Here is a 23,524-nt window from a genome sequence, read left to right on the forward strand (position 1 = left end):
CCTCCCTCCTAGCCCAATGCTTACAATTGTGTTCATTCGTAGGTGCCTTTTTATATTATCCCTCTCATGGGATTACCTATGCATCCTTCTAGTAGCACCTAGACCTAGGAATGCCCCCCCGGTCTTAGCGTTTCATTCTTGTAAGCATTGTTAAGCCCTCATGTGGTTCCCTACCTGCTCATAACGAACTCTAGGATTCCATAATTATGGTTGATGTAACATTACCTTCCCCTTAAGGATGGTATAAATCCATATCACCACACCATAACAAAACCCTAGGGTTCCATGATTATGGTTGATTAATATTCCCTTCCTCTTAAGAATTATCACATAATCTAAGATTAGGAGAGGTAATGAATGGTGGATCCCAAGACTATACTTGGCAAGTAACGCTACAGGTCATATATGGCTTATGCATAGACTCCAAGCATAATTAAAGTAAGGCTATCAAAAGCGCTTAAGGTTGAGCAACATGGAATTTAATAGAGATGTCTTTGGTTGGTCTTCAACAGTTGGGATATAAGGGTATGTATTAATGCCTATAGATTATTTGAGATTTGAAAAGTATCCTATAGCAGCCCCATGACAATCATTTTGAGGACTTTTCTCTTTGATTATGTTTGACATATCAATTAGAATTAATCTCAAACAATCTACTGGCATCAACAAAGACACTACGTATCCTAGTCTTATCCCAGTTCTTGTATACCCAACAAAATATGTCTCTATCATGTTCCATTCTGCTCAACCTTGAGCACTTTGATAGCCTTTCTTCAATTATGCAAAACCCTATCCATAACACACAAGAATTACACATTTGGATATTATTGTGTGTCTTCTTATAGTCCATGGATGTCAAAGATTTGTGCTTTTAAATTTTTTTTTAATGAAAGAGCTGAATTTATTACTAGGCCATCTCAAAAGGGCAACAACCCGTGGCCAACGCTATTACAACAAAAGATCATCCCAACAACCAAAACAAAACTTTTTCCAGCCAACCATCAACCAAGGTTCTACAACTTGTAGATTGTCAGTACAACCAAGGCTTCCAGTCTTAAAACAGATACAATCAATTATAAGTTTGCATTGCTTATAAGTACTTGTGTTTATGTTAAAAGTATTTTTCACCGCTTGTCCCCATAAACAATGAGGACTCTATATGAAACTTGAAGGATTGTTGATATGTCTTGATGATGTTGCTTTGCACACAAATGTTGCAACATGATGTCTTGTGACATTAATGTCATTCATATTCTCTAAGGGGCCTAGCCAGCAAAAAGAAAGCGCACTTCTCTACTCTATCACCATTTGAAATACATTGACATAGGTCATGGAGCATGTTATTGTATGTGTAGTGGGAGAAAGTCGAGCAAGCAAGTGAGAACGTCTGTGTTGCAATTGTTTACATCATTGAAGGCTTTTTGTTTTGCTAAAATCATATCCTTCCAAATGCTTACTGTAATCCATTATTCAGCAATGTGTATGGATGGAAACAACAAAATAGATATTTCAATGGCCAATGACGAAGCTCAATGCACTTATGGGAGAGCACCTTGAAGAAATACCTATTCGGATTCTTCAAGCACTTTCTTATAGGCTTTGCCAACTTTGATCACTCTTGGGCTTGTTTCTCTCTATGGTGCTTAAGAGCACTATTGATTTGACTTGCATGTCAAAACACACAAAAGCTTGGTTGTTCTTGGTCTTGTTGCTCTCTATAGTGCTTAAGAGAACTATTTATTTGATTTGCATGTCAAAACACACAAATTCTACTATACACACCCAAACTATTTTAGAGAATCACATTGAACATGTAAAACACCTTGGAACCTCATTCGCTTAAGGTTGATGCACTTTGTCATCGACTCTTAGGTTTGCACATACACTACATACTCTCATTCTCACTTGTTTTGGATCTTCACATTATTAAAGTCTAAAGAAGCTCATCGACAATCTATTGAAATAATTATAGCTAGCAAACCATTCATTGCTCCCTAACATATTCTCCTTGTGTAGTGTGAAAACCTAAAATCTTTTGTAATTATCCATCAAGTGCATTTCTCCTATTGTGGGCATCACCTCTACATTCAAAGAAAAATAGTTTTTCATCCATGATACAACCATATGTCCAATAGGCCCAATTAGACATGGATTCTTAAAATGCCTTGTTCTCGTTTGTACATGTGTAAGCCTTGCATTCCCCAAAATATGAATTTCTGTGAAGGCTAATCAATAAATCTACATGCTTGCTACATTCAAGTAACAATCTTGTTCCTCATGATTCAAACGAAACTACTATGTCCTCACAGCTCTCAACTTTCTCACACCTTTTCTCCCTAAACAATTTTGAACACAACACATAGTAGTGCATGTCTCCTTCAACTAAGCCTCAGATATTAGGAATTGCATTCTTCTCCCACCATAACTCCTGGATGTTTTATCAATGTGCATCATTCCCCTTTTTCTTAAGTTCTTGGGAGGAGTAGATGCACTTTGTTTAGCTATTGAAGGTGATGGCACGAATGTGATTGGAGCAATCATAGGTGACAATTCTACATCCATGTCCTACATGGTAGTAGAATGAACATTAGTCTTTGAAACTGATGCATTGCTTCTTTAGGCTCCATCCTTGTGAAATACTCTGGCTCATATGAGGACATTGAAAGATCCACTCACTCCGCTAACATGTTCAAATGAGGAGATAGACACATTCTCACAAGTAAAATCTGGGTTATATGAAGAGACTGAAGGCTCTTGAGGGCTGATGAAGCTTTTAGTTTGAGATGACTCAAAGGAAGATGCACTTCTAGGACCATAGGTTGAGACTAAGATTAATGTCTTGAAGATCACGATACAATAAGGAAATGCCCATACAAAATCCTAGCATTATATATAGATAAAGGCATTTAAGTCTATTTAATGTACACCCTAAACCAACTCTAAAATAGAACCCAAAATGACCAAAATAATTTTGGAAAAATTATTTTTGAGGTCCATATTAGAAAAATAGGTATTAATATATTATTTCTAAAAAACCCTGGACATGAAAAAGTTATTCATATTTGAGTCAATAATGAAAAATGGAATTTTAAGTAATTATTAAAAAAATATTTTTAGATTTTTAAAAATCCTAGACTGAAATAATTAAGTTGAACTGATTATCTTAGACTATAAAATACAAGTCCTAAACCCTAATTCCTCATTATTCCCATTCCCTAAAACCTAATCCCCCTTGTTTCAACTGTGATAGCCTTCAGAATTTAAGCCAGCATCCAAAGTGTCTTCGAACCCCAAAAAGTGAATGGAATCATTAGATTAATTTTAGATGCTCTTTCATTTTCAATGCACTTGCACATGTAAAAAATTTTGTTATCAAAATAAGATCGTTAAAAAAAAAAGGAAGCTCTGATGCAAATATGATCCTGAGGATTGGGATTTGCATAAAGCTTCATGTAAATCTGATCTAGGGGATAGGATTTGCATGAAGCTTGCAGTCCTAATTTGCATGTAATCCAATTCCCATGATCGGACTAGCATACAATCCACATAGTGATTGCATGCTAATTCAATTTTGAGGATTGGGCATCTTCATGCTAATCTACTCTTGAGGAGTGGATTTGCATGAAGGTTGGTGTTGATCTGATCCCTAGGATTGGATTAGAGTGTAGTCCCTCAGTGAGCTACATATTCATTAAATGATCCCCGAGGATTGGGATAGCTCTAGTTTTCCCACAAATACGATCCTTGCAATTGGATTAGCATGTAGTTCGTATGTGGGTTGCATGCTAATCCGATCCCTGGGATTAGATTAGCTTACATCCACATGCAAATCGAACCCTAGGGATTAGAGTTGCATGAGTGCACAAGGTAATCCAATCCTTGGGATTAGATTTGCTTGAATTTCTTAGATTTTCAATCCCAAGGATCGATTTTTGATTGTTTTTGTTGATTTTCATGAAATTTTATGAAAAACTTGTGGTTTTCTAGCATATTTTGAGTTTTCTTTTGTCATTCTCTTTTGTAGAATATAGTGTTTGTGTAGGTTTTTTTCAGGTTTTTGGTAATAAAAGAAATCTTTTATGGTCCAAAACTTTTGTCTTGCACTATTATAGAATTTGTTCTAGGGTTTTATTCAAATTTTTTAACACAATTGCTTTTTTTTCATGTCTCTCTTTTTGCATACCAATCAGGCTAAAAATTAAGTAGTCCATTAATGAAGTTAGCCCTCTACGTTCCTCTCCTGATCCAACCCCTACCAAAGTGACCAAGAAAAGCATGTCTAAACCTTCTTCACCTACAGTACAAAAGAGGTTGTTTGTCTCTAGAGGCCAGCAAAGAGGGATCCTCAAACATGCTCATTAGAAGTTGTTGGCAAGAAGGCCCTCAAGATATTTCTAAAGTCATCTAGCAGTATACTCACAACAGATGGCTTTTCAAGTTTATAGACAAAGACTTATTATCATTCTTAGCAAAGTGTTTGATTTTCTTAGAGGATGAGAAAAAGTATGTGTTGTGGCTTGTAAGGACACCTACCTTCAATGAAGATGGAAATGAATTTGCGACCTTTCTAGTGTAAAAGGATGCAGGATCACCTATCAAGGAGGTCTCAGTAATTGGGATCGATTGTGATTATGATAAAATTAAGCCTCCCCAATTGAAAACATATATAAAGGAAGTAGTAAGGACTAACTCTAATCTCTTGCCAAAAATATTTCCTTACATTTTTTCAATGGAGGCAGAAAGCAAGAAGTCTCCAAAGCTTGAGAGCAAGACGATGACAAGAGTGATAGGCCTAGGCCACTACTGGGAAGTGCTAGGGGGGCAGTTATAAGAAACAAAAGCACACTCTATAAAAGGATGATTCTAACTCAGCACCAAGGTCAAAGGATGTGTATTTTAACATCGGTGTTCTTGGCATGTAATAGACTTCCGACAATGTTCATACTAAACAAAATGCTTTAAGAGAGAAGATAAAGCATAGAAAGCTTATTGATGTTAGGAATTTCTTTATTCATAAAAGAAAGCTTCTTAAGCCTCCTGTGGACCCAAAGACTAGTAGGAGACTACTTCAGGTCAAACCACCTCACCATTTACATGTGTCCAATCTGAGGTCAAGAATGAAGATAAACCCTTTTGCCAATGTGGTCCCAAATTTAGTCATGGTGGATTTAGATCCTGATAAGATAAGTTTTGATGTTTCCAAAACAAATGCCTATGAATGTTTTGTTATTAGTGGGTGTTACAGTGTAGAGGCCAGGAGACAATGCAATGAGTATCCTGACTCTCTGCATTTTAAAATAGTAGAGTGCATAATTCACGCTGTCCTAACTAAGGAAGAATCCACTCTTCTGGCATGGGATCACAACAACGACAATGACTGCTAGCAAGGTATGACATTCATTTAGAGAATCAATTTCTTCCACAATATATACCTAGACTTTATGGGAACTAATGATAAGGTGACTCTATAATTCAAGATCCATTGTTGCCAAGAAACACGTTTTTTAAAAAATCCTCCAAAAAAAGATTTTTCTATTATGTCTCGAAAGACAAGACAAGAGCTTGAAGTTCCAAATGCACCTGGTTCAACTAGTAAAGCTAAGAGCAAAAGAAAATAAATGGAGATCATATGTCAATTATAGAATGAGGGTCTATTTATTTTTCTTTGAAGTCTTTGATCGATGCAATGCCATCTCGATAGACAGGTCATTTGCCAGCTTTTCTAGCCCATTCCTTCAACTATCCTCCCTCCCTCCTCCTCCTCTCCTAAGTCCAAGAAGTAGATTTAGTTTTTGACAAAGTGTAGAAGGTATGATAAATTTTTGCAATTGGAATTCAAATTCAAAAAAATATGGGATTTACAGGATGAGATCTTTGGGATATGGGAAAAGGGCAAGGTGAAGTGGCAAAAACAATTGAAGGCAAAGGATGATCCCAACATCCTTTTGAGATGAAAAATAAAAGGATTGTTGTTTCTCTAAAATATTTATCAGAGGAAATGAAAATTACTATTTAGAGATCTATGCAAGGAAGGAAGGACAAGAAGATCATCCTTTCAATAACCAAGGGCAACAAGGCACGAAAGCTCAACCTTGATGAAATGTTTTACTTTTTTGAAGAGTAAGCCCTTATGCTCATTCTATAAATCTTTTTCTTTTTGATACATTTTAAAGATGTATATGTATAATTCAACGTATTTTTTAAAATGTAGTCATAAGACATACATGAGAAAATGATGGTCCAAGCAAATGTGCAACCTTGGCAGCAAGTATAGGCAGATAGTAATAGATCATCCAATCTCGAGTGCATTTGGGTCTTTCTTTATTGCATTCAAGAGTAAAATCTAATAGCTTGTACTTTTCTTGTCCAAGGAACTTTCTAGCCCACATTGAAGTAGAAGGGCTTGAGAAGGAGAGAAGAAATGGTCTCCTTCTTTTAGAGAAGGATGACACTAGTTCCATTCTCTAAACTTCAACTCATATAGAATTCAAATGAGACAGCACATAGAAAGAAGTACAGTTTGGTGGCAACACAATAGGCCACCAAGTGGGCTGAAGTTATGACTCTCCTTATTGCTAATGGGAGAGTAGTTTGTGATTTTATCTTCAAATGCATCTGGATGAAAGAAGGATCAAATGCAAGATAGTCCATAGATAGACCTTGTGAATGATGTATTGTTCTTGCAGCCTAAGTAGAAAAATTCGAGTTTGTGATTTAAAAAATTCGAGAAATTCGGACGAATAATTCGTCTGGGAAAAAAAACGAGCCAAAATTCGCTGCCACGTCACATTTTTTTCACAATTCGCCACATCATCCATCAATATTCGTAAAATAAAAAGTATTCGTACGAATAGCTTATTCATACAAATAAAGCTAATAGTACGAATAATTTCTCCTGTATAGGCCAAGAGTTGTTTGTAGTTTTCTCATCTCGTGCTTGGTTCTCTAGCTGAGCAATAGAGATCAAAGAAGGAAAAGAAAACAAGGAAGATAGTCCATAGATAGACCTTGTGAACAATGTATTGTTCTTGCAGCCTAAGTAGAAAAATTCGAATTTTGGATTTGAAGGGTCTGTCCTCTGAAGCAAGTCTTTTGTCCATTTAGATGCTGTCAATGGCTTTCAGCCATGTCATCCATCAATATTCGTACGAATAAAAAGTATTCATACAAATAGCTTATTCGTATGAATAAAGCTAATAGTACGAATAATTTCTCCTATATAGGCCAAGAGTTATTTGTAGTTTGCTCATCTCATGCTTGGTTCTCTAGCTAAGCAATAGAGATCAAAGAAGGAAAAGAAAACAAGGAAGGCCTCTTAGATTGCTCAAGCAATATCTAAGGTCTAAAATAAAATGAAATTTTTGCTTTTGTATGTGTGAGTTCTTAGGAGATTTTCTTAAGGCTTGTAAGATCTCTGGTGTGAATTGTTTTTGTGGTTTTGTTTGTTAGAGTTTATAGGATCTTTTCTGTGATAAATTTTTGTGTTTTTGTTAGTTAGAGTTCTTGGAATCTCTTTTTTAAGTTCTTAAGATCTCTTGTGTAAATTGTTTTTATGTTTTTGTTTATTAGATTTCTTAGGATCTCTTGTGTAAAATGTTTTTGTGCTTTTGTTTGTTAGAGTCCTTGGGATCTCTTGTTTTTTATTTCTTAATATCTTTTATGTAAATTGTTTTTGTGTTTTTGTCTATTGAATTTCTTAGAACCTCTTGTGTAGATTATTTTTGTTTTTATTTATTAGAGTTCTTAGGATCTCTTGTTTGAGATCTTCATCTCTTGTGTAAATTGTAAATTATGTATTTATTTATATTAGTTTAAGTCATTTGTGTGAAATGTGATTATTTGTGTTCTTTCTTTTTTGAAAAAATATATAAGCAAATTGTTTGGGTTGTAATTGTAATTCTCGTATGTGAATAAATACTACTTTATTTCTTATGTAAAAAAAGTTTACGTGAATGAATTTTGTGAAATAAATTTATTTCTTATATGAGTAAATTAAAATTTATTCTTATATGAAAAAATAAATTATGAATAAATTCAATGAAATAAAGTTATAAACCATTAATATCAATAACTTGGTAGTGCATCATTTGTATAAGTCTATAGTAAACGCTTTAGTAAATATATTACTAAATAAATACCATAGTAATTATAATATAAAATATATTAATATAAATTAAAATATTTTATAAAAGTAAAATAACTTCATTGAATAGATAATAAAAATTTACGCACTTTTCCCTTTTACAGCTCCTTGATCCGAGTTGTAGATCTCATGTTATGTCCATGGAGATTCCCATGGCCATAACTTGAGATCCGTAGCTCAGATTGAGGAGCTCTAAAAAGGGAAACTGTGTGGTTTTTTATTATCTATGTCTTGTGCCTTTTGTCAATTGCTTTCAAGATGTGTGGATTTTCCTTAAGCAATGAGAAGGCCTCCTCATTGTGTGCATCCTTGCTTGCATTTGTGTAGAACAAGTAAGGTATGTTTTTCTTTTTTATTGGTTGATGAAAGTATTTATTGTTAAGATATGATATGTATTCAAGAATGTGTTCTCCAATTCTAATGCGATTTATAATTTCTATGTATGTATTATCCTCTTGGCGCATAGGCTTTATTAATTCAATTGCTTGACACAAATCTCCACAAAGAATAATGTCTATTCCTCCGAAGGGCTGTGAGTGATTGTGCTCAATCTCACAGAGACACGTGTCAGTAGCCACAAATGTACTATGTCCAATTAAAGAAACCTCGTCAAACAGTACTAGTTCGAGTTCTTTGTATAGTTGAGATAGTTCTTGTAATTTTTTAGTGGAGAGGCTTGTGTAATGAGATACCATTAGTGGTAAATGAGCTGCAGCATGTATGGTTGTGCTGGCAATGTTGAAAGCTACCTTGCCTGTGTATGCAAGCAATAACACTTTTGGGAGCTCTATGTCTAATGATTGTTTGTGTGAATAGTGTCGTAAAAGAGAGTAGTAGTGTAAATGTTTTTCCTGTTTCTGCATTCCCTATTAGAAAGAGATGATGTCGCTCATTCAAAGCACATCTTTTCTTAAGCATTATGTCTTCGAGAAGTAGACATTGTTCATTGTTTAGTAACCTCAAGGAATAGTAATATTATGTGTTAGGGATCATTGAATATTTGGGCAAAGACTTGTCAAAATATTGACAAGTTTTTGTATTTTTTGGCATTTCCAACCCAATGTCATATTTGTCGATGTTCTTTAATGTTTGGGTTGATATCAAAGATGATGTTGTTGATGTATTCTTTGACTTGTGGGGAATTGTGGAATGAGATTCATAAACTTTTCTTCATTGGGTTGTATGATGTGTTTGTTGGAAAAAAACATGTCATGCCATGTTTGATAATTTTCATCAAGAGTAAGTTCATTATTGTGATATGGAAGATAGAATGCATTTCTCACAGTAGTAATTTTCAGGGTCTTTTTGAAGGTTGTAGTTGTTTGAGCGGATGATCTTAGGTTTCTTTCTCTTCTTTGTATTTGAAGCTATAATTGTGTATTCGCTTGTAAAAGTTGCTAGGCATATGTCGAGAAGATTATTTGTGTGTTTCAAGTATTTCATCATAATGTCATCAAAGAAGATGTTGGTATTTTTAGGGTGCATTTTCTCCAATTGCTCTCGGTGTTTTAGTAGGTAAGTGCATTTTTCAGGAGGATTTGTGTTAATATATTGAAATTGTCTAGTGGATGATGGTAATGGTAAAGAAACTGCTTCTTGAGAGCTAATATGTTGAGTATTCAAGATGGCATTGCCCACTTTATGAATGCGCTCGTTTGCTAGAATGTTGGAAGCAATACTTGTTGTGAGTGCTAGTTTCACAGCTTCTGTTGTTTCTTTGTCTATTTTAGTTATGTATGTTGTGCGGTATGCTGTTGCTCCATGTGGGTTTAGAATGAATTGAATATCTGTGTTTGCTTCCCATAACTTTGACATTGTTGGGTTGAAGTTATTTGTGTAAATGTCTTTTTGTTCCCTTTTGAGAAATAGAAGAACGAATTGAATGAATGTAATCCTCTTCCGACAGAGTCAATGCCTTTAGAAAGCTTGTGTAGTCCAGTGTTAATGTATGTTTTTCTAGTAGCACATTTTTTATTTTTCTCATTGATTTTTTGAAGGTTTTATTATTGATATGATCTTCCAAAGGTTCCAAGATTTGTGTTTGCAGCATAGGAAAACGTGGAAATCCAAATCTACATTTATCTTTTCTTTTAAAGCAAGTTTTTTGATGTTTATGTGTTTCTCATGGGGGAATTTGGAGATATTTGTTGAAATGTATTTATCAACAAATTCTTCAATGTCATGGTTGGAATCAATTCCAAACCTAGGGAAATTTCGGGCCCACAAGAGGCCATGATCATGTTGACTCCCTCTATTTTGAAATTCCGTTACAAAGAAGAAGTCATTTATTTTGCCTAGAATTGTTGTATCTTTTTTTAATAAATTCTTAAGGGCTTGAAATTTGTGTACGTAGTATTGTCCTGTTGTTATTGGATCAGGTCTTATCAAATTATGAATTTCTATGTTTGAGTTAGAATTTGTGGATTCTTTTGGAGGATTTAGTTTTCTCAAACATTGTAGAAGTGGTTCCCAAAGTTTTTTTGCTAGCAAATAGTGTTATAAAGAAACATGGTGGTCCTAATTGTCTTAACATTGCAAATAGGTTTCTTTTGAGTTGTTGCTTGTAATCAATGTTAGATTTGTGAAGTCACGAAATCCAATGTTTGATTGTAGATGTTTTTCAATATTAGTATCCAAAAGAGCGTCTTTTACTTGCAATGTTCTACCTTTTGTTTGCGCTTTACGGATACGAACCCAAGATGAAGAAAGAATTTGACGGACTAATATTTTCATTGTTTTAAAAAAGAGGTGGTTTATGGACATTGCAAATCGGCGGTCCACATTTAATAATTTCCAACTTGCAATAATTTGGTATGAAGTGCACTCAGGAATTGCATACTTTCTTTTTTGCCCATAAAAAAGTTTGGGGTATGCTAATTCTTCACAATATTTGTCTTTAAAAATACTTAGGGGTGAAAATCCTTCAGAAGAAGCAGCAAAGCAAATGATGTATCAAACATAAGAATATCAACAATTAATGCAAGTGATGTGGACAAACTTTTAACTAAGTTTTGTGTGTCATTTATTATTAAACATGACTTGTTAGACATTGCCTGGAAGGAATACCATGAAACACCAAAATGGTTTAAATCAGAAACAATGTTCTTGAATAGAGTTGTCAATATTTGCTCATGAGTAAAGCTTGGAAAATTCGAACAAGACAAACGATGAGATTTGTATTGAAGGGATATTGATTGTTAAAAGCTTCATCTTTTGTGAATTGCTTTTTATGAAGAAGAGCTTGTAAGCCCATTTGACAAATAAACACAATTTTCATTCAATGATGTCAAAAGAACAACAAATTCTAAATGTTCTTGACAAATTGCATTACAACAAAAGTAGTGCATTAAGGAAATGCAATACTGTGCATTTGGCTCAAATGCAATTACAAATCTAGAACTATTAATGGTAAAGCTTCCGCTAGGCTTTGTTGTTTTGAGCTTGCTTCATGCCATCATAAGATCTTCCTCGTACATTTGGAGAAAAGGAACACTAAAGGAAAGTATGATGTCCACATATGGACCTCGAACATGAATTGGAACCACCTCCCCATTGCACTGCACTATATCACCAATCAAGCTAGCAACTTGCTCAACATTTTGAGGGCCTTTGCAAGAGTAGCAATATGGTCGAAGTGGGTCTCTACTAACGCCAAATCCTCCACAAGTCTCACATACATACTCCACAAGGTCTACATTCACATTTGTGAAGTACAAAATTCCAAATACCTGCACTTGTGCGACAATTTGGTAGCAATTATTTAATGGTTGAATAATTACTAAAAGTGAGGAGGCAAGAATATGCACCTTTGTGCCATAGCCTAGTCGAGATACTTGGCTAGAAAATGCTAATTGCAAAGCATCTTTGGTTGGACCATCGGGAACCTCCGCCAAAATGGTAAAGTCAAATACACAAATTGTATTCTTTGCCTTTAAGAATGATACGTTCTTTAAGATGTACATAACAACTCCTTCATCATTGAATTCTTGAACAAGCTGAGTCAATGTGGGTTTTCTCTCATTCACAAATGTCAACTACACAAAAAAAAGAACATGAGTAAAAGCATACTTCATGATAAAGAAAAGGAAAAACTTTTGAAATTAACTCACTGCAACTCGGTCTTCGTCTCTTGGTCCATCTACAACAGTACTCTGATTGGCCATCCTTTCTTCATTGGCCACTTTAAGAATGATACATTCTTTAAGATGTACATAACAACTCCTTCATCATTGAATTCTTGAACAAGCTGAGTCAATGTGGGTTTTCTCTCATTCACAAATGTCAACTACAAAAAAAAAAGAACATGAGTAAAAGCATACTTCATGAGAAAGAAAAGGAAAAACTTTTGAAATTATCTCACTGCAACTTGGTCTTCGTCTCTTAGTCCATCTGCAACAATACTCTGATCGGCCATCCCTTCTTCATTTGCCACTTTGATTATTAGAATTGCAATTGTGGCCATCACATTTGAAATACTCAACTTGCTAAAGTTTATATTCTCTACTGCCCAAGAGACATATGTGCATAGAGAATGATCGGGCAATAGATGAAGGTTTCCTTCAAATGGTTCACCTCTAATGATGCACGTGGTAGCATCAACAAGCAAAGAGAATCTGGAGGTTCCACCCTGTGTTGGTCCTTTTACTACAACACTTGCTCCTTCTATTCTATAAAATTCACCAACTTGCAGAAAATTTACAGTGACACTGTGCGAACAAAACCTATCAGTAAGATCACCTTTCAAGAATGTGGGATACTTTGGATTTTCTACCTTGTAAGTATCATGTTTGCACAATAACTTTCCCGCAAATAGAAATCTATGGGGCCGAGTGCAATCTGAGAGTTGAGTAATGCTAAGTTGCACGAAAGAGTTGCCCCCACCTTCGAAGTTTTCCTTTGATGGCACTATGGCTTTCGCAATAGAAGGAAAATTGTGAGGTGGTGGTTGTGACACAAAGTCTATGGCTGAACGAGACTCCGGCTGCAATAAGCAACAGCGGAGTGCAAGTTGGTGCAACCTTGTTGTGCTCTTATCCAGAGAAATTGCAATCACCCATCATATGCCATTGAAGAGACATTGGTGACTGGGTGTATCCCACTGCGAACTATTCGCCGACATTAACTTATTCAAGTAAGAAGTCATGAAGTAATTGAAAATGAAACAGTCATTTCTCGAAATACGATGCCTGGAGAACTAAATATCTAGCGCATTGACGAATTGGGCGACGCTGCCAGAGGTGTTGGAGAGGCGACCGTCGAATTAGCAAGTCTCTTATTACCTTTCAATGCATGGAACACCGACAAGCCTTCATCGACGTTCGCAGTCCAGAGGAATTGGAGAGGAGGTCTCTTATTACCTTTCAGTGCATGGAACACCGATGAGCCTTCATCGACGCTGGCAATCTAGAGAAATTGGAGAGGGGAATCTCGTAAAAGGACTTTCAATGCATGGCAGACTGGAAGGTGGGTCGACTTTGACAAAGCAATTGGAGAGGGGAGCTCGAAACACAGATGAATACACCGATGAGGCTGTAGTCCAGAGGAATTGGAGAGAGGGAATCCGTAGAATGACTTTCAATGCATGGCAGACTGGAAGGTGGGTCGACTCTGGCCGAGCAATTGGAGGAGGAGCTCAAAATGCAGGCGAACGGAAAAGCGAATGGAGGGAGAGGGGAATCCCAGATTTTGCACGTTGGAAGGGACGCCATGAAAAACGAACCACAAATGGCGCCATGCAAAGTTCACATGCAAGCCGCCATCAACTGCAGTTAAGACACGTAGATGCAACAAAATATGAACCAATCAAGATTTTGTTTTCACGATTTCATTATTTGAATTCTAAAATCCACAATTTCAGTTTTGGCAAACTGTAGCCATTGCTTAGGTTACCCCAGAAGAGGCCAAAGATTGGAAGAGGTGGAAAACATCATTGTGCCAACCCTCCACTTGTCCACATGGGTATTTTATGGGGAAAAAAGGATGAGATGCTCATGAGGTGGCAAGAATCTTTCTGCTAGCCCGGCTCACGAGAACATAAAATTGGGAACCTTAGCCTAGGGATAGGGGGCTTCCTTATGTGACAATCATGGATGGATAGCTTAGTTTGTCACATGGAAGACGCCCATGCCATACTATGCATGTCGAGGCCCATTGCTTTGGCTATTAAAAACGACGCAATCGCTTGATGCAATCGTGAATCCTCCTTTAGCCTCATTCTTGTATCTTGCCACCATGGTTTTCAATTAGCTATGTTCCCCTTGCTGTTTCCAATTAATGTCCACATTGTCAACCTTGTCCCTTTTGTCTCTAACCTAATCCCACCACTCCTCTCCCATGGATTCTCAGTTGTATCATCTACTACCACTCACCCGGGCTCTTCTATTGATGTGGAATATGCGAGAATCAGATTGCACATGTTGCTTGTGGTGTTCTCAGAATCCCATTATAACAACTTCCCGATGTTTGGAGTTGTATCATCTACTACCACTCACCCGGGCTCTTCTATTGATGTGGAATGCGAGAATCAGATTGCACATGTTGCTTGTGGTGTTCTCAAAATCCCATCATAACAACTTCCAGATGTTTGGAGCTGTATTACTGCTGAGAGCTTTGGCAAAAGTTCTATATGTATGTTTGATCTATAAGCTATATAAGATATTTTGCTAAGATTTCTCTAGGTACATTTCATCAATACGAGTCCTTCTTCCTTATTTTCATGCGTTATTGCAATGCCTCCAAAATTGTGAAACGTCTGTAGAGCTATGGTATCTGTTGCCCGGATGTTTTCAAGGATCGAAGATGGATACTATCACGCAACTGACACAAGTCACGACAGAGAGAGAGAGAGAGAGAGAGAGAGAGAGAGTGCGTACTGATGAGTAGCATGGAAAAACAGAGCAAAGCACGGCTTGCAGTAGTTGCAGGAAGAAGAAGAGGAGGAAGAGAGTGAAGAGAGTACATGTACTCTACGACGACGAAAGACGAGACGACGATAGTATCTGTTTAGGTCGTGTAATAGTGTCTTGTGTTATGGCATGTAGTACGTTTCTTGTTGAGAAGAAGAGACTTATCTATATCGTGTATTAGTATTGTTGAGAAGATATCGTTGGGGTTCGCTATGGCGCTCCCTCTCCCCCTCGCCATCTTCCTCCTCCTCCTCCTCCTCCTCCTCCTCCTCCTCCTCGCCCGCGTTCTCTCTCGCCTCTTCTTCTCCCACCCCCACCTTCCTTCGCTTGCCTCCCTCTCCGGTAAACACATCCTCATTACCGATTGCTCCCAGCCCGCCCTCCTCGCCATCGCCAAATCCTCCCTCCTCCACCACAACGCCTTCGTCTCCCTCCTCTCTCCCGACCTCCGGAGCCTCTCCTCCGCCCGTTCCTCCCTCCTCGCCTCTGCCGACCTCCACGCCTCCTTCTCCAATCCCCACCAGCGCATCTTCTCCCAGGTGAGAAGTAGAACCTGCGCCCCCGCCCCCCCTCCTGCTCAATGCGTGCTTCTTCCCTTTCTGCTCCTTCGCTCAACCGTGTCTCTGTTTGCCAGTTTGCTCCACTTTTCTCCGTTTTTTCGCGAGTTCACATGGGATTGATTGGGATCATGCACCAGCTCTTTCCATGCGTTCTTCCTTCACAGTCTTTCCTTGCTCACAAGCTACTACCTCATTTCGCGTGCTCTCAGTCCTTCACGCAACCTCTTTTCTCCATTCACTATGCTGTTCTAGAATCTATACCAGTCATTATTTACTTCTTTAAATGCTTTTGCAGATAGCAGACGTATGTAATCCGAAGGAAGCCGCTAATGCAATTGAAGCCGCATTCAGATGGAAGCCCGTCGATATCATCGTCTTCAATCACGGAACCAGTAACTTGGAACTGTTCGACGAGATGAAAATCGACGAGATAGGGGATGTAACTCCGTCTAATTTCATGGGTGCCGTGTACGTAGCTCATGCAGCCATCCCTTTAATGAAACAACGCAGTTCGAAGAACCGCTCCGCTCTCGTGTTCATAAGCTCTGTTGCTGGGCTGGTAAGTGAAACAATTTTCGCAGTAGCTGCTGTACTTGACGTTCCTAGTTTTCTATTTTGAAAAGTCCTGCGTATTGTCTTTTGGTAGACTGTCACAAGAGGAGCAAGAGTGGGCTCCATCACAGATTACGCACTGAAGGGACTGGCGGAACTGTTGAGGTTTGAGCTACTACAGCATAATGTGGGTGTTCACCTCGTGTGTCCAGGTGCTGGAGCATCTGTTCTCCTTGCAGGTCAAGGTATCTTCAGCAATCCACAAGCATCCTGCTTTTGTGTGACAATAGCTGCATAATCGAAAGCTCGTCGGATCTGTTACGTCTTTTTCCTCAATCAATTCTCTTGATCGTCCCCCCCATGCATGTCATTTCTCATTCCTTCTTGGTCTGTCTTTTCCCCTCGCCTTGTGTCCCGCCGCAGCTGAATGCCTCCAAGAGGACAAAAAGAGTGCTAAATTTGCGAAGAAACTCGCCGTCGCGACTCTAGAAGCAGTGAAGAACGGAGAGTTCCTGGTGACAACAGGCATAGACGGGTTTTTAGTAGGTGTATTGATGAGAGGAGTCATCCCAGCGGAGTCATGGATGAGGGCAGTCCTAGAGTTTGTATTGCTGTTCCCTTTAAGACTCTTGAGCATTATCATGCGCAACGCCATCCTAAGCATGGAGGGCAAGATAGCTTTTTCATGAAGATGATTCGGCTCATATTGCTCACATGTATAATGCAGAAGAAGGGCCTTTTTGCTCCCAGTCTATGGGCGAACTCTACGTGACATACGATTTGCCCTCCATGGGCAGCGTTGTATGACTATATTATATATTATTTATACTCATGATTTCAAATAGATGTCCTTGTCACAAATGGAAATTAGAGGCTTTCTTTGTGAACTTCATTGGGACAAAAAAGATGAAGACTCTACTCTTCGTGAAAAGCGAGAGATTGCATTCGAGAGAACTGTTGATAAAGCCGCAACATATATTGTCGAATGCTCGGGTTGTGGCAAAAAAGGGCTAATTTGGTGCTCTTTCAATTCCGATGTAGTGTAATTCTTACGGATAAGGATGCACCAATCAAGTGGAAGGTCCTTCTATAGCTACTGAGTGCTGATTTCCGTGGATGTTTTTTTTTGGGGTCTGCCTTTTGGGCCGTACTTTGATTTTTAAAACGCGAAAACGATTGAATTCTTGACTTGATTTTGGTAAAGTTTGAGTTGATGATCAATTCAAGAACATCAGAGTTGAAGTAGGCATGCAATCAGACATGAAATTGTTTAGATTTAGATTTAGATGCTCGTCGGGGAGAGACTAAAATGAAATTGTTTAGACTTCACAAGCAGTTGTAGCTTGAATGAAGAGATTTTGGACTACCTTTTGATTAGCCTTCTCCTTTAGTGCTAGCCTTCATCATGGCTGAGTCTGCCCGTCACCTCCGGAGTGCAGATAGAAACTTAGTACGAAGACTTTGTATAAATTGATGCTCAAGTATGTGTGGGTGTGTGGATTTGTATGTGTGAGAGCATATTTTTATACTATGGTCTACACCCACTGTTGGGCGCTGATGACGTCAGTGGGGATGTCATAGTAGCTAGTCCCTGCTATGCATGATGGAGTTTATGGTTTTCAACCTTGTGAGTGACTATCATGAGATTGAAACTGCACTATGTTGTGTTTTTAGAGGATGAGTTTGGGAATGTTCCTGGATTCATCTAGGTATATGCTTCTGCCGTATTAGCGGACATGCAAATTTCACCTTGTGAAGTTTTCGTCCAAGTTGCGGCTTGCTAGTATTGTGATAATTCTTTCTATCTTAAATGGTGCGTTGCCCTATCAGCTAGATTTAGATTTAGATGCTCGTTGGGGAGAGACTAAAATGAAATTGTTTAGACTTCACAAGCAGTTGTAGCTTGAATGAAGAGATTTTGGACTCCCTTTTGATTAGCCTTCTCCTTTAGTGCTAGCCTTCATCATGGCTGAGTTTGCCCTTCACCTCCGGAGTGCCGACAGAAACTCAGTACGAAGACTTTGTATAAATTGATGCTCAAGTATGTGTGGGTGTGTGGATTTGTATGTGTGGTCTACACCCACTGTTGGGCGCTGATGACGTCAGTGGGGATGTCATAGTAGCTAGTCCCTGCTATGCATGATGGAGTTTATGGTTTTCAACCTTGTGAGTGACTATCATGAGATTGAAACTGCACTATGTTGTGTTTTTAGAGGATGAGTCTGGGAATGTTCCTGGATTCATCTAGGTATATGCTTCTGCCGTATTAGCGGACATGCAAATTTCACCTTGTGAAGTTTTTGTCCAAGTTGCGGCTTGCTGGTATTGTGATAATTCTTTCTATCTTAAATGGTGCGTTGCCCTATCAGCTAGATTTAGATTTAGATGCTCGTTGGGGAGAGACTAAAATGAAATTGTTTAGACTTCACAAGCAGTTGTAGCTTGAATGAAGAATTTTGGACTCCCTTTTGATTAGCCTTCTCCTTTAGTGCTAGCCTTCATCATGGCTGAGTCTGCCCTTCACCTCCGGAGTGCCGACAGAAACTCAGTACAAAGACTTTGTATAAATTGATGCTCAAGTATGTGTGGGTGTGTGGATTCGTATGTGTGAGAGCATATTTTTATACTATGGTCTACACCCACTGTTGGGCGCTGATGACGTCAGTGGGGATGTCATAGTAGCTAGTCCCTGCTATGCATGATGGAGTTTATGGTTTTCAACCTTGTGGGTGACTATCATGAGATTGAAACTACACTATGTTGTGTTTTTAGAGGATGAGTTTGGGAATGTTCCTGGATATATCTAGGTATATGCTTCTGCGTATTAGCGGACATGCAAATTTCACCTTGTGAAGTTTTCGTCCAAGTTGCGGCCTGCTGGTATTGTGATAATTCTTTCTATCTTAAATGGTGAGTTGCCCTATCAGCTAGATTTAGATTTAGATGCTCGTTGGGGAGAGACTAAAATGAAATTGTTTAGACTTCACAAGCAGTTGTAGCTTGAATGAAGAGATTTTGGACTACCTTTTGATTAGCCTTCTTCTTTAGTGCTAGCCTTCATCATGGCTGAGTCTGCCCTTCACCTCCGAAGTGCCGACAGAAACTCAGTACGAAGACTTTGTATAAATTGATGCTCAAGTATGTGTGGGTGTGTGGATTTGTATGTGTGAGAGCATATTTTTATACTATGGTCTACACCCTCTGTTGGGCGCTGATGACATCAGTGGGGATGTCATAGTAGCTAGTCCCTGCTATGCATGATGGAGTTTATGGTTTTCAACCTTGTGAGTGACTATCATGAGATTGAAACTGCATTATGTTGTATTTTTAGAGGATGAGTTTTGGAATGTTCCTGGATTCATCTAGGTATATGCTTTTGCCGTATTAGCGGACATGCAAATTTCACCTTGTGAAGTTTTCGTCCAAGTTGCGGCCTGGTGGTATTGTGATAATTCTTTCTATCTTAAATGGTGCGTTGCCCTATCAGCTAGATTTAGATTTAGATGCTCGTTGGCGAGAGACTAAAATGAAATTGTTTAGACTTCACAAGCAGTTGTAGCTTGAATGAAGAGATTTTGGACTACCTTTTGATTAGCCTTCTCCTTTAGTGCTAGCCTTCATCATGGCTGAGTCTGCCCTTCACCTCCAGAGTGCCGACAAAAACTCAGTGCGAAGACTTTGTATAAATTGATGCTCAAGTATGTGTGGGTGTGTGGATTTGTATGTGTGAGAGCATATTTTTATACTATGGTCTACACCCACTGTTGGGCGCTGATGACGTCAGTGGGGATGTCATAGTAGCTAGTCCCTGCTATGCATGATGGAGTTTATGGTTTTCAACCTTGTGAGTGACTATCATGAGATTGAAACTGCACTATGTTGTGTTTTTAGAGGATGAGTTTGGGAATGTTCCTGGATTCATCTAGGTATATGCTTCTGCCGTATTAGCGGACATGCAAATTTCACCTTGTGAAGTTTTTGTCCAAGTTTCGGCCTGCTGGTATTGTGATAATTCTTTCTATCTTAAATGGTGCGTTGCCCTATCAGCTAGATTTAGATTTAGATGCTCGTTGGGGAGAGACTAAAATGAAATTGTTTAGACTTCACAAGCAGTTGTAGCTTGAATGAAGAGATTTTGGACTACCTTTTGATTAGCCTTCTCCTTTAGTGCTAGCCTTCATCCTGGCTGAGTCTGCCCTTCACCTCCGGAGTGCCGACAGAAACTCAGTACGAAGACTTTGTATAAATTGATGCTCAAGTATGTGTGGGTGTGTGGATTTGTATGTGTGAGAGCATATTTTTATACTATGGTCTACACCCACTGTTGGGCGCTGATGACGTCAGTGGGGATGTCATAGTAGCTAGTCCCTGCTATGCATGATGGAGTTTATGGTTTTCAACCTTGTGAGTGACTATCATGAGATTGAAACTGCACTATGTTGTGTTTTTAGAGGATGAGTTTGGGAATGTTCTTGGATTCATCTAGGTATATGCTTCTGCCGTATTAGCGGACATGCAAATTTCACCTTGTGAAGTTTTTGTCCAAGTTGCGGCCTGCTGGTATTGTGATAATTCTTTCTATCTTAAATGGTGCGTTGCCCTATCAGCTAGATTTAGATTTAGATGCTCGTTGGGGAGAGACTAAAATGAAATTGTTTAGACTTCACAAGCAGTTGTAGCTTGAATGAAGAGATTTTGGACTACCTTTTGATTAGCCTTCTCCTTTAGTGCTAGCCTTCATCCTGGCTGAGTCTGCCCTTCACCTCCGGAGTGCCGACAGAAACTCAGTACGAAGACTTTGTATCAATTGATGCTCAAGTATGTGTGGGTGTGTGGATTTGTATGTGTGAGAGCATATTTTTATACTATGGTCTACACCCACTGTTGGGCGTTGATGACGTCAGTGGGGATGTCATAGTAGCTAGTCCCTGCTATGCATGATGGAGTTTATGGTTTTCAACCTTGTGAGTGACTATCATGAGATTGAAACTGCACTATGTTGTGTTTTTAGAGGATGAGTTTGGGAATGTTTCTGGATTCATCTAGGTATATGCAATCAGACATGTAGTTTGATTTAATCTTGTTTACATCTCGGATATGGCCAACAAGTACCCAAGTTGTGTAAATTTCATCAGTATGCAGGTTATAAATTGTCTCCCATTTGACATAGGGAGACAGAAGAGATGAAGACTACTTTTCCTTAAAAGCGGTAAATTTTATTTGAGAGAACTGCTGATAAAATAGCAAGAGATATTGTAGAATGCTCAGGTTGTGGCATAAAAGGTCGAAATCCTCACGTCTACGTCTAAGGCAACTATGTACCATGAAGATGCCCATAAGAAAGAAAAGGGAATTCGGGCTGACATGAATAAAATCTGAGCTGAGAAGAAAGGTACCGGGCCCGAGGAAAGGGACCAATATGGAAAGGGGCAATACACACCTTGACGGGGAAAGTAGTGAGAGGAAGATGGAAAGAGGAGGATCCACAGACGAAGGAAGTCTCCAAAAAGAGAGAGCCGAGCAAACAGATGGCTGTGGTTGCCCACTAACTTCTGTAGCTCCGCTTATCATAGAGGACCAGCGATCGTATTTGCAACAGTATTTGATTATCTGAGGAATGTACCATAGAAGATCATTCTTACCAAGCCATGGGCGCTGCGTGAGCATCTTCATCGATGAGTTGGGATACGAATGAGATGTGTCGGTAAGTGGGGGTGTTGGGAAATCCCTCCCCATGTGTAAGCCTCCATATGAGGAGAGCATGGGGGAGGTGGACCTAGGGTTAGGGCTACCACATGGGCAGCTTATCGGCGGCTGTCATGTGGGTAGCAAACTTAGAGGGAATACAAAGAAGAGGGGGCTGCCACATCGGCAACATCTAGGCTGTCAGGCGGGCAGCATACAAGCAATCAAGAAAAGGAATATGGGGCTGTCCCATGGGTAGCACATAGGCTTCCATAGGGGCAGCACAATGATAGACTTACCCGGCCATGAGTGGAGCTCTTGGTGGAGAGATTCTGTATGGAGCAAACATGTGACAAGGTGGAACTATTCACAGTAGTTCTGGGCAAGATCTGGAGCTTAGAACATGTTGACTGGAGAATGGAGGCCTGTGCAAGACTGTGTCGACATCCTGGAGCAGTCAAGTTGAGATTGGATGGATTGGAAGAGCTGGTACAGCCCAGAAGTGCATGGATCTGTAGTTGCCTTCATGACAGGTGTCTGCAGCAGCATGTATGAGGCTGGTACGGTAGATCTAGGGCAAGATGTAGCACTGGTACAGATGTGAAACAGTAGGTAGAAGGCTGGAGCTGATAGGCGATTGGCAAGAGTAGACCATGGGCAAGAGATCAGGGCTAAAACAGGCCTAGGAAGATGGCGAACAGATGCAACATGGGGGCAACTATCAGGTCGGTAGGATCTTTGGCAAAAATGCCTTGCAACAGGGCATTGGTGAATTATAGATAGAAGTGCAAGAAAGTAATTGTGGCAAAGCAAAAATTCAAGTCACTTATATCGTATAGATGGTCTTGCAGATGAAGAACCAGTACTGCGTGGTCATAGGCAAATACAGCGTTTGTCTTCTATGTCCCTTTGCCATGAGTAGTCTTTCGCTGTATGCATTTGAGGGTTGAATAACATTGCATTGTTGTTTTGTTAATGGTGTGTTGCAGCTTCTACTCCTTGACGTGGTCTGCTTTCCTCTTAAGGTCACATTGTACATATGGGCCTACTAGACCATGGATGTCACAGGTGGTTGTTTATAGCAGAGGTGTAGGAGTATATTCACCCCATGAGTGTATGGATTTTGTATAGACCCAGGAGCAAGGGTATATATGCTTTGTATAGACTGGGGAGTATATTCATTTTGTATAGATCTAGGAGCCAATATATTCATTTTGCGTAGGCTTTGGAGTAAATTCATTTTGTATAAAGTTGAAGCCAGTATATTTGTTTTGTATGGAGTCAAGAGTGAGATGTATAGTATATTCATTTCAGCAGGGTTATTTTTTTTTTGTATAGATCCATGGGGATATTTGTTTCATATTGATCCATAGTATGTTCGTTTTATTTGGGTCAGCAAGCTTTTGCTTGCATTTTAAGATTAGGGCATCGTGTCTTGGAAATCTCGCCCTTCTCGGATGTTCTCTCTTGGAATGCATTGATCTCGCAGGATACACATAACAGGGCCAAGGTGAGCAGGCAATGGACGCATTCAGCATGAGAGCTATGATATCATATTGTGCTGCTCTTATGGACATGTATACATTACATGATACGTATAACAGAGATAGGGTGAGCAAGCACTGGACTGTTTTTGAACTTATGCAACATGAGGGCTACGATATAATACTGTGCTGGGC

The 23,524-nt window shown here is 39.0% G+C and overlaps 1 protein-coding gene across 2 annotated transcripts; it reads left to right on the forward strand.

Annotated features, from left to right (window-relative positions):
* Positions 1 to 15,243: 15,243 nt before the first annotated feature.
* Positions 15,244 to 23,005, forward strand: LOC147894592 (uncharacterized). Of its 2 annotated transcripts, none has more exons than XM_087385185.1 (4): positions 15,244 to 15,587; positions 15,904 to 16,167; positions 16,255 to 16,405; positions 22,835 to 23,005. In XM_087385185.1, the coding sequence occupies exons 1-4, from the start codon at positions 15,261 to 15,263 to the stop codon at positions 22,846 to 22,848; spliced, it is 756 nt and encodes a 251-aa protein (XP_087241311.1). In that variant the 5' UTR covers positions 15,244 to 15,260; the 3' UTR covers positions 22,849 to 23,005. The 2 variants fall into 2 exon arrangements, with proteins under 2 accessions (XP_087241311.1, XP_087241310.1); XM_087385184.1 differs by lacking the exon at positions 22,835 to 23,005 and adding an exon at positions 16,584 to 17,117.
* The last annotated feature ends 519 nt before the right edge of the window (positions 23,006 to 23,524 follow it).

The sequence above is a fragment of the Dipteris shenzhenensis genome, chromosome 14 (genome assembly GCF_047967505.1).
Source record: "Dipteris shenzhenensis isolate YYH24624 ecotype China chromosome 14, Dip_SZ_1.0, whole genome shotgun sequence".
In the NCBI taxonomy this organism is placed as follows: Eukaryota; Viridiplantae; Streptophyta; class Polypodiopsida; order Gleicheniales; family Dipteridaceae; genus Dipteris; species Dipteris shenzhenensis.

Excerpts from the sequence above, each read along its gene's own strand:
- LOC147894592 (XM_087385184.1), top strand. The coding sequence starts at position 15,261 with ATGGCGCTCCCTCTCCCCCTCGCCATCTTCCTCCTCCTCCTCCTCCTC. Across the intron at positions 15,588-15,903 it reads ACCAGCGCATCTTCTCCCAG|ATAGCAGACGTATGTAATCC; the intron begins GTGAGAAGTAGA and ends ATGCTTTTGCAG. Across the intron at positions 16,406-16,583 it reads TGTTCTCCTTGCAGGTCAAG|CTGAATGCCTCCAAGAGGAC; the intron begins GTATCTTCAGCA and ends GTCCCGCCGCAG.